The 12,198-nt window shown below is 38.4% G+C and overlaps 1 protein-coding gene across 2 annotated transcripts in view; it reads left to right on the top strand.

Moving 5' to 3' along the window:
• LOC137342625 (proto-oncogene tyrosine-protein kinase LCK-like) overlaps positions 1-11,225 on the top strand; it is a 92,421-nt gene extending 81,196 nt beyond the window's left edge. For both annotated transcript variants that reach the window (XM_068006652.1, XM_068006651.1), the window contains 2 exons: positions 7,203-7,334; positions 8,897-11,225. In XM_068006652.1, the coding sequence (XP_067862753.1) occupies positions 7,203-7,334; positions 8,897-9,099 (335 nt within the window). In that variant the 3' untranslated portion in view covers positions 9,100-11,225. The remainder of the gene's footprint in view (positions 1-7,202; positions 7,335-8,896) is intronic.
• Positions 11,226-12,198: the final 973 nt, after the last annotated feature.

Raw genomic sequence — 12,198 nt, 5'->3', positions numbered from 1 at the left:
GTGCTAAAATGGCAATGGCCCAAAAGTTATTACAAAGGTAATTCACAGCTAATTGACAAGAAGGCGACAAACAAAAAAAAGATAGGAATTCTCCTTGCATTCTTCAAGTAGGGCTCTTTAAAAGCACTTTCATCAACAGTTCAGGTAGCACCCCTGGACACCCACTTTATATTGGTAAGTAGCTGAATCATCAGTAACGTGCTGGAACACCAGATCATTGTGTGAAGAACATTAATATGTCAATTAGAGTTCATTTACATATTGAAACTATCAGACACCATGGGAACCAGAAGGAAATACCACTGGGACTCTTGGAGCGCAAAATAGAGAACTAGTCTGACACTTGTCCATCCCAACTTCCAGTCAGTTTCAGCCAACTTGTATCAGTTTTTCAGGTGAAACCAATCAGAGCATTTGGGCTGATTTGTCTGAGTATCTCTTGTACACCTCCTAGTGGCTGGTTGGGGAGCAAACCCCTTGATCAGGAATCAAGAGACATGAGGGGACCAAAAAATGACTATACCATACTATCAGCTACTGTTGGTGTAACATGTCAATGGCAGCAATTTACAATTTCAAACATAATGATGATATTTGCAGTGCTGTGAATGTCAGAACATTGACCCAGTGATTTTATTGTAAGAGGAAGAATGACATAGATTGCAAGCTCTTGAATAAAGCTGCACTTTGTACACAGAGAAAAACAGAAGCAGGATATCTGTCACAAAAACATGACTGTCACTGGAAGTCTGAGTTTGAGGCAGCTTACTTTTCCATCACATTTTGTTCCCAAAAATGGACAGCCACCAAAAATATAACTCTGAATATTATAAACAAAACCCAACTACCATTCCATGGCATGTCTCCACTTATTATTTATAATACTCAGAAGGAAATTGGAAAATCACAAATTTTTAATTTTTTTTCACTTTAGTACAGAAATGCTACTTCAATTTTCAATTGATTACACAGCTCTACCATATCGAATAAAGAATTACAGAAATTAAGAGAGCTGAATACTTCAGAATTATTATTTTTGACCCATAGTCATGCTTACACAGGAATTGTTTTAACCCTCTTTCCATTTCAGAACCATTGGGAGTTAAAATTTCACTGCGCTATTTTTAGTGCACTAACCTCACTATTCACACAAACAATAGCAGAACAAAAGCAAAAAATTCTTACATGCAGCATTTGAAAGGTGACATCAACCCTTCTAAAATAAAGTGGGTTGACAATTGTGTTAAAGAAACACGCACAGAAATTTTACACGAGTGTTGACCAGTGCACTAAAAATAGCACTTTGCAGAATTTTGTCCCCCAAAGATTACTTAACAGGTCTTCTCATCTTTTATTCTCAACCTCCAATGATTCATGTTTTAATAATTGTCATAATGCATTGTTTAAACGCTGTACTTAGTGACAGATGTTTGTGTAAGACAATGAACAGGAAATCAGTCAGTGTGGGAAAGCACACTGACCCCATGCTGGAAGCCACAAAGCATCGCTCAACCTTACTATTCTGGTAAAGGTCTTAACCTGCAGCTACCATGTGGGCTTTCAGCTATATACCCTAATGCACAAAAGTGCAATATGGACAGGCAGGACACATAACTCAGTACAGTACATTATTTTTGGAGCCTGCAGTTTCCCATGACATCATCCCAACTTTACACATTAGCAGAATCCATTATATTGTACTACATGAGGAAGAATACAAGTTTTTTTTCTTGTAAAAAGGTATAACTGGGCAGAGTTTCACACCTATTTGGTTATCGTCATTGAAATGAAATGTTTGCTCACTTCGGTATTTTTTAAATTGAGGAAATAGGTGAAAGGCCAGTGGATACCATCAAGGGTGCAAAAAATAGGGGAGAAGACGAGATGAATCAAGCAGTATCGGTTTGGTGATGTGAAGCTTGTATTAACCTAAATAGCACGTTTTTTCAGTGAGTAGCTGAGCCACTCAGACCAGGAGGGTCTTGTTTGATCCCTCACCTGTGGTGTTAGCTCATTTTAGCTGAGCAGCGATGAGCTACTCCAGTTGACCTTGGGGAAGGAAAAATTGGCCAAGGTTCCTGCTCCTGATCGTTACCCAGCGACCCCTGGTGGAAGTGTCTATTGGTGGGCATGCCGTGAGGACAGGATCGGACATGGCTGTGGTGAACCCATCCCCCCTACAACTGAATCACCTGCTGACTAAAGGCTCACGCATGTATAATGTTCCATGGGCAATAAAGCAGAGGGTGGCCTGCGCCCTTTGAACCTACTTGAGCAAGGAGTCAACACAATCAAGAGAAGGGGGGACAAAATTGACGAGGATTTATTTTTAAAAAACGAATACAGCATTAACTTAAACTAGTTTTCAAATAAATAAAGTGACAATTTGACTGTTTAGAAAAAAATTAGGCTGGAAAAAACTTCATATTTAAAAATAAATTTTTCCTTTGCTTAGCTACATGATGTATCAAAATATTGATTTAAAAGTTATGGTTTCCATTTACCAGCTTACTGCCGTCAACTGTGGCGAGAACATCCTTTGTGATGTTCTTACTTATGCTCCTGATGTCAGAATGCCAGATGTAAGTGTTCAGGTTAAATAATAGAAACTGTTTGTACATCAAATATGTATAATGTGCAGCCTGAGTATCTGTTTGAATTAGATTTTTTTTTAAAGGATTTATTTTTCACTTGGTGTGCATTTACACTATAAGTGCATTGTCAGTGTGAATTGAAATTATTTTGCACTGTTGCTGCAATTATATTGTAAATGTAGCCAGAATCAGGGGTCACAATTATTTCTGACACTGGACTGAAGAGGAGCGAAACTCCCTGGAGGAGATAGTTTCACTTTGCTTCACGTCAGAGTCAGTTCAGGCCTTCAAGTTCTTTCTTTTTTTCATACCCGACTTACACTCCAAGTTTAGTGTTATTGAGAAGTGGTTGCAACGTCACGCTGATGTTAAACTTGTGGTGTGTGACCTCATCGTAAGTTGTGAGGTGTGCAAATACTTTGCATAATTTCAATATTTTTGTGACAATTAAGTTTTTAAAAAAATAACATTTTTGTTTCTAACTGGAGAAATAATAGATTTAATTCACCTTAAGCGTCATCATACTAACATTGCACTTATATGTAGTATATATTAGGTATATATAATCAAGAAACAGAAACTGGAGTTCAATGTCATTTTATTATTTAAATAGAAGTAATGAAATAGCCTGTGATACTCCTAACATTTACTGTCAACGTAAGGACCATCTCACAATGATGTTACATTATTCTTATGTGTTACTGACCAATATGTTTAAGGTGGACGACAGATGAAGTACAGTAGGTGTGATCCATTGACTATATTATTAAAATCATCTGAAATGTCATAAAAGTACACAGTCAATTCCACTTTTGTATTATACCTGTACATTTTTCTTAAAATAAAAACGCATTATCACCTGCTTTCTGTGAGTGAATATTTTTGAATGTCATATAGCCCTTCTCCCAATTGTAAATTCTGATCTGTTTATTATTGATCTGGGCACTACTGTCCAGCCAGAAAAACTTGCTCTGAACTCCTTAAACTGTCCATTGTCAGTCTACCTTTATTTTATGGTGTAAATATTGCCAGGCATTTTTCTAAGGGTCCCTGCACCTTGATTAGTGTCTTACCAAAAATGTCTAATGTACCAATGAAATGCACATCCCTGTGAGATCCCAAAAACAATACACTATAAAATGAGATGGGAGCATTGCAACTGTACCATTTTGCATAGTGTTTAATTACTTTACACAAGTTAAAAGTAAATGAAATGTAAAATTCCAACATAGTAAACTGCCTAGCAGCAGTATCCAATAAAACAGTTAATGATACAAATCAGACTTTACACTTTCTTAAATCAAATGGTGATTAATGCCAGTAGCTCCAATACCTAGAAATCAAAACCGCTTCAAAGACAGAATTTCTAGGCTGTCCCAGTGGTTCAGTGGATAAATGCACTGCATGGTGAGGTACTGAGCCATGCCGACCAGGAAGGACCCACGTTTGATCCATTCTGTGTTGAGTTCACTAATCTTAACCGCATGGAGCAGGGTGTGGGGCTGCCATATAGTTGTTCGTTAAAAGTTTTAAATGGCAATATAATTTTTATACTGCAGTGTTTTTCCCTATGTGAAGCAGAGCTCTGTCGCTCTGTCCCAAAGTCATATTGATCTACTGAGAAGCATGATTGATATTCTGTGGGTGGATCCTGGATGTATTGCAATGGTTGAAATCAATCAGAAGAATACATCTGGTGTTTGCATTCCTCCCTTCCCCATTGCAGTCTGTTCAGGTGCTGTCTCTTTAATGAACCATTATAAAACTGAGCTTCATAGACCTTTGCTTAGCAGCAGAAAACCAGCTTACTTTAGTTGAAATTCCCCCAGCCCTCTTCAGCAGCTCTAGGAGAACCAACTGGGTATTGCTCAAGGAGGAGGTAAACCCATGAGTTTTACAAAGTAGTTGCCACTAATTTAAGTCATAACTATCATAAAGTGCATCATGATTAACATACACAGTTGTGAAAATGAGTCAATCCAAAAGTGTTATTACCAGAAGTTTTAGGTGCAGTCCATTTTTTACACCCACAATACTTCATTTATGTGGCATCAGTCATTCTGGTAATAGAAATTATGGTGGGCCTTTCAAAGAATAAGGAAAGAAAAGCTTGAAGGATAGTAGTGGAAAAAAATCAATTGTACCCATTTTCTCTTATCTATGTAACTTTTGCTGGTAGGTTTTCCTATTTGCAATATTGATGCGAGGGGCCCTCACAGTGTGCCTTACATCTGTTCTGGTTGTACTTTTGAGAAATGTTTAATCAGAAAGAAACAGTCCCATGTTTAATAATTGAACACTGTATCATAAATCAGTAATTGGTAGGTAAAGACTAAGCACCAAAAGAATGTAGCAGGATAGCAATTTAGTTCAGAGTGCCATCTTGTGGTAGAGTTTGGAAAACTATAAAAGTTTTAAAATAGAGACCTCTAAAATAAAAACAAAGTGTAATTGCAAAAGATTCTTCCACAATATGCTGTTATGGTGCCTTAGCACTCACAAAATATTTTGTTTGGTCCCACAATGCAATCTTGGTCCAGAGAACCCTTACAGTATGGTAATCTTTTAACAGTGGTAGATACATAAGATAATCAAACGAGTTTTGAAGTTTACTGGTATTGTACATGATAACCTGTTCTTATTTGGGTACTATGTTTGAAGCTTCAAGACATACGGAAATCAAATGTTATCTCAAAGTTAGTATCTTCACATTTTCTTACCTCACAATCTTTATGGGAGAAATTGGATTCTTTCATAGTATCCACAGTCCCGATTACAATATGCCCCACCAACTGATGCTGGAACTTTGTTTGAAATTAATTGCACTAAGCATAACATTAACCAAAACCCCATCTCTCAATAAATACAGCAACACTTGGCAGAAACTTTCCATCAGTGCCAGCTTTGTTGGAATGAACACATTCTATGGAAACCAGATTGAACAACCAATAAATGTCCATGCACTCTTGTCAACCTATCCATGGGGAGCTACATCAAGGGAGCTCCAAACTTCTCTAATTTAAATACATCCCAAGCTTGACTACATAAAGACAATAACATGGAATTTGATATCAAAAATGCGACCCAAGGCTGACCTAAATGTAGACAGATCAAATCGCTTCATTGGTGATGATCTGATCACTCCATATAGTAAATTACAAATTAATCAATGCTTTGATATTTATCATGTTTTGCATCCAGGTGATCCTTTTGTCCAATTGAATGAGTTTATCTGAGGTTAGATGATGTCTCAGTAAAATGTGTAAACATTTGTGCAAGATCTTCCATCCTGTTTATAAATGCATGCTTCCTGGACCAGGCCCTCTATTCACAAGTAGTTATGAAATGAGAGTTGAGAAGTTAAGAATTTTTTTCACTGTGGCTGAGAAGGTTGAGGGGTGACCTGACGATTATGATGAGATAAATAGTGCTAGAATGTTTTTGTTGGTCAGTGAGACAACAATAATAGGGCACAAATTTAGGATAATCATTAAAAAAAAATTAAAGGAGAAGCTAGAAAAAGTTTCTTTCCAGATACTGTGGTTAGAATGTGAAATTATCTGCTACAAAGTTTTGTTGAAGGATTGATTTAGTCGCTTGAAAAAGAAGAAAAATAAAGGATAAGGAGAGTGAACAGGAGGGTACGATTTGACTAGGTGCCTCATGGAGAAAAACACCAGGGGATAATTGAAGGGCCTGAAGGCCTGTTTCTGTGCTGTAACATTCTATGATTCTAAGAGTACAGATGTGGCTAATTATCAAGTGAGCGTAGTTTGTGGTAAACCCAAACTCTTACGATTTTCAATCAGTCATCGAATTTTACAGCCGTTTGGCCCATGGCATCTGTACCAGCTCTCTGAAACAGCTATCCAATTAGTCCAATACCTCTCCGCATACACTTTTAATTGTTTACTATTTCAAATATTTTCCAACTTCTGCTTTAAAAGCTATAATGGATTCTGCTTCCGTTAGTCTCTGGTAGGGCATTCCACATCCTAATAACCCTCTGCTTAAAAAATAGTCTTCAAACTTCTCCCTTTTTGGTAGTGATCTTAAATTTATGCCCTCTAGTTACCAACTCACTGATCAGTGGAAATATGTTGTCTCAATTTACCTTATCAAAACCCCTCTTCATTTTGAACATCTCTATCAGATCTCCCCTTAATCTTTTCTGTTCTAGTGAAACAAACCCTCATAATAGAGGGATCCACAGTAAAGTTTGACTGTATATACCTCAGCCAATTCAAGTACTATATTTTCCCTGACATGGATTTCAATACTTGACAGCCATGCAAGAAAAATTAAGCTGTGCATTCTCCTGCCAGCACTGTTCAAATTATGTGTTACAAAATGTGATGTGAAAATATAATAACTTTAAGAGAAAAGATTTTGATAGATTACAGCATTAGGTTTATCTCAACCAAATGATATTAGGATGACGCAACAGCAATAATCCACCGCTTGTCAGACTACACTTATGTTACAATGTTATGTTTGTAACAATGTTACAAACTATATAATCCTTTATCTCATATTTGCATCTACACTACCTTTCAGGCTCACTAAATATGAATGGATGTTTAACATTTAAGCTTTTTTTTTGTTTAGGAGCTAAATTCCCCATCAAGTGGACAGCACCAGAAGCCATCAACTATGGCACATTCACCATTAAGTCAGATGTCTGGAGTTTTGGAGTCCTGCTCACTGAAATTATAACATATGGACGGATACCATATCCAGGTATGGTGCTTGAATATTGTCTGATATTTTTGGTATATTGCTGGAATGCCATTTTTGAGCATAGTACAATAGCTAAGATTAGTGATTTGTCAGTGTAGCTGTCCCATGACAAATCTAATGATTTTTTTGTATATTTGATTATGAAAAGTGTGATTTGGTCCACAATTTGTATTACTTTTACAAATTTCAAAATGTGATTTCATTTCACTAGTTTCTTACATAAAATATGTTGAGGTAGAAATTTATCGACGCCCGGTTTTGGGCGCCAAGGCAGCGATGCAGTCGCAACACGTGCCCAAACCAGGAGGCTCGAGGTTGGTTCGAAATTAGGCCTCGGGCCTCATTTATATTAATTGCGCGAGCTGCCAGCGCTTGTTGCACCTCCACAAGCAGCTCACGCACTTCAACAAAATGAATATCAGGCTGCTTCCCTCGTGGGGAGGGGAGCGCAAATGGGGGAGGGAGGTGACTGCTCGACCTGGTCTACTGCAACGTCTTAAAAAATAAAAACTTTTTAAACCGTACCTGTTGATGGTAGGCGCAGCAGTTGCTGAACAATTCAAAGCGGAGCAGGCCCGACTTCTGCTCCTCTCATCGGAAACCAATTTCCCAGACGGTTGCTTGTAGACAGCCCATAGGATTCTCATTAACATATGTAAGAGGCCAAATACCTGCTTTAGGTGGCCGCCCAGGACACCTAAAAAAAATGAGCCCGATAAATTTATCAGTGGCCCCAGTGCTGCACAAATTGGACGTGGGCTGTCCCACTGCTAAATTTGTCATCGTTGCACCCATTTTACTTCCAAAAAACGAGCGCAATGCATACCAATTTTCCCCTTTGTTTCTTAACCTTGTTTCTGACACATTCCAATCTCAAAAATCAATTTAAAGCACAGTGCTACAATTCACTGACAATATGAACTTTAACATGCACCTTTTGTTGATATGACACTCCCAGTGGGCAGAGGTGCAAATAACGTGCCAAATTTTAAATTGTTGTTGCTTAAGACTATAGCATTTGTTCTGTTTATAGCATTTGACTAACTTCAAACAGCATTGTAAAAAAAAATGAATAATGCTTTCAAGTGACCCCTGAAGTTGGGGATCCTTGTTATCAATTTGGAACCGTCCATGGTACTGTCAACAAACTTTCTTATCCTGGCAAGATTTTTATTTTGTGCGTATTGACAGTGTATTGATCATTGGGTTGCATACTTACCAATATAGCCTTGACCTGTCAATAAAAATACAATTATTTGAATTTTGTTTATTTTTCCCTTATATTCCGCTTATTTGACTTCAGTGGTATTTTTCTGTGATTTAATGTTTTTTATTGGTAAGTTTTCTCTCCTTCCTTGGTGGAATATGGTTCCTTGTGTGAATCGTGCCCTCTGATACTTCAGTGGTCATTAGTCATGCAGAGCCTTTCACATGAGTGTTAACAAGCTATTTCTTATATTTGAAATTTAGCTGTCTTTCTCCAGCTTTCTCTGTCATACAATTGCTTATTTCCTTTCTTTCTCACATAGTAAATCTCTATTTCTCTCTCTCATTGTCCATAGGAATGACCAACCCTGAAGTAATTCAGAATTTGGAACGGGGCTATCGAATGCCAGCCCCTGAAAACTGTACACAAGAACTCTATGAAGTTATGATGCGTTGCTGGAGAGAGAAGCCTGAAGACCGGCCAACATTTGAATATCTGCAAAGTGTACTGGAGGACTTCTTTACAGCCACTGAATCTCAGTACCAACAACAACCTTAACAGGGACCATGTGCCCTGGTGTTGAAAAAATTGTTTGGGAATGGAAACTCTGAAATTAATTTTTGGGAGCTACAGGAATTGGGGGGGGGGTTAGTGCGAAGGATATACTTCAGTTCAGAATAGCAACTTGGTTAGCCAACTAAATTATTTTCTAGCCCAAGGGAGCCTTGGAGTGGTCATTTTATCTGTAATACATCTTTGACTGTAGGTTGGATTTTGTTTCCAACTTCACCACATGCACTTAGAAAAAATTGTGAACTGATTTTTTTTTCACTGTGAAATATGAGCCAGGAATTTCCTTGGAGTTGTTCCCGCTCCACCGCGTAACTTCGCCGGAAGCGTGGTGGAAATCCCATCCATGTGTGCAAACGAGATTTCTGCCACACTTCTGGCGACAGCAGCCTCGAGGAAATTCCTGGCTATGATCTCATTGATTGGGTTTATTCAAAATGAATCGCACCAACTTGGATCTTTATTTAGTTTTCTTAGAATTCCATTGCACATTTTTCATATAACAATACCAATAGCAAAATTCAAACTTTTACCAAACATAATGAGGATGTTGGTTAAGTACATGAAACATGTCTTGTGTTTACAGTACACCCTGGTGAAAATTTAAATCCTATTAGAAATTATCCATTAAGTTAATGGTATGTTTCTAAGGGGTTTATTACCCAAGTGTTTGGCTTGTATGTGCCATAATGAAGTGCAATTAGCTTAGGGGTTCAGCTTTTCCTCTATCATTAGAATTGCATTTATCTTCCAATTGCTATCAGTGAGTCATTGTCCTACCTTCAGTCAGCACATCTGAAACAATATGGTACATAATGAAAGGAAAAGGCAAAGTGTGCAATATTCTAATATTTTCTAATGGTCCTGAGCCACCATTATTAATTTTTATAACTTAATGTAGCATATACTTATAATTAAGAAATGCACATACTTCATTTGAAATATTTATGCTACATTATCTAATTTCTTTTAAAGACCTACTTTTTTTTGAAAGAAAAGTTTGAGTTTCTATGATTATTTTAACTCAATCAATCTTTTAGAATCAGTTAAAATTAATGGTGCTCTTTTAGCCAAAGTCTACAGTTCTGGCTTTCGATCCAGAAGTTACGCATTGGAGCCCCAAGAACTACCCGTCACTTAATAACTACCTGCCACACTTGGAATGTGTCCAAACAATTCTCAGCCAGGCCATTAGGTAAAGCACCATGTAAAATCTTCCACATCATGGGGAATAGGGGTGGAGCCAGACTGATTGGGAAGAAGGGAAAATACCCTTTATCAAAACTAATCCACCCCCGCTTAGAATCATACATATTAGGTAATATTAATGTATATTGTTTTGTTTTTAATTCCTTGAAGTGAAGTTTTGTCTTCCCTAAATACTGACCACCCCTAATGATGAAGAATAATAGCTGATTCCACCGTATAGTATATTGGGACTGAGAGGGGTAGTATAGCAACATTTTGTAGGACATTTTTTAAACAGGAATATTTTTCCATGTTGTATTCCACGTAAGACAAAACTATTTTGTCTGTAATGTGAAGTGACATTGACGGGGTTGTATTGGTATATTTGTTTCCATTGCAAATAATGTGTACGTGAATGAATACGTGGAAAGAATCCCATCAGGAGCGGGATAATCTGCTTGCTTGTTAACAGAGATGTGTGCATGCTCGTGTTACACAAAGAGAAACTGATGCAGCCTTCTTATCCTGCAGAAAGCATCTTGTGTCGCCTAAGAACAAAATGTCACTATAATTGACATCAATACCACTGGTGCTCTCAGTGGTCCTGTTTTCCCAGCTAAAGGATGTTTCCTGAGAGCCAAAGGCCTCATAGGACTGGATATAAAGGATTCTTTCAATTTCATTGGTCTGAATGGATTACTTTTTTTTGTATTTTTTTTTATCTCTTGTATAGTGTAGATTTTTTTAAGAACAAAATAAGATATTGGCTTTCTGAATATAAGTTGAAATTCATTGAACTTTCTGTCAAGGCAACAATTTTCATTTTGATTTTACACAATATATAAATTTTGTACAGATATATAGATGCTGAGTAATATTTAGGGCTTTGGTGGATTTAATAACTTCCTTTTCACCTGTTGTCGTTTTGAGCTTTTTTTCTTTAAAATTAATTAAGGAAATAAAGTTTGGATTCTATTTTGTGTTTGGCTATTAATTCATATTGTCGTATCATTAGAGAAAATTGCTGCAATCATAGGTTAACATTAGCACTGATGATGCAATCTGATTATAGGCAGGATATTTCCAGTTACAAACACTTGGGCCCCAATATTACCAGGGAGGCGGGTTGGCAGCAGGGGGTCGACTGGGCGCGTGGGTAACCTGCCCAGTAAAATCGGTGGGTTCCTCACGCGATCGCGAGTAAACTGAAGCCTCCTACCTTGGCTTCCGGGTTTCCCGTTGGAAACCTGCGCAGTGGGCAGACTGCGCATCTGCATCACAGGCTGTCAGCTGGAGAAGCCCTATTTAAAGGGGCAGTCCTCCAATGCTGCTCCTGCAGTAAACAGTCAAAATTACAGCATGGAGCAGCCCAGGGGAAAGGCTGCTCCCAGGTTTAATGATGCCTCACTCCAGGTCTTACTGGATGGGGTGAGGAGGAGGAGGGAGATCTTCTACCCAGCAGACAGGAGGAAGTGGCTTGCCTCTGCCACCAAGAAGGCCTGGCTCGAGGTAGCAGAGGAGGTCAGCAGCTCCAGCAACATATCCCGCACCTGGATACAGTGTAAAAAGCGCTTCAATGACCTAACTAGGTCAGCCAAAGTGAGCACGCTTACTCATTCTCCTACACACCATCTTCCACATCACCGCCCCCACCCCACAACTCCTCCTGCACTGCCAACACTACTCTATCACATCACTCCTCAAACCCACTCAAACCTCATCCTCAACTTACCTGCACTTACTCACCTCCCCAGTACTCATCCCACCACTACCACTCAACCCAATCCTCATACATATCAGTGACTCCCTGGCCTCACGAGCAGCCAGGTGAACTGCTGTTCTGCCCATGGGTTGCTCCTCCTCCTCGGCCTCCTCTTCCTCGGTCTCCTCCGCCTCCTC

The sequence above is a fragment of the Heptranchias perlo genome, chromosome 26 (assembly GCF_035084215.1).
Source record: "Heptranchias perlo isolate sHepPer1 chromosome 26, sHepPer1.hap1, whole genome shotgun sequence".
NCBI lineage: Eukaryota > Metazoa > Chordata > Chondrichthyes > Hexanchiformes > Hexanchidae > Heptranchias > Heptranchias perlo.
Note: the sequence above shows the minus strand (reverse complement) of the source record. Positions and strands in the feature narration are given on the sequence as shown.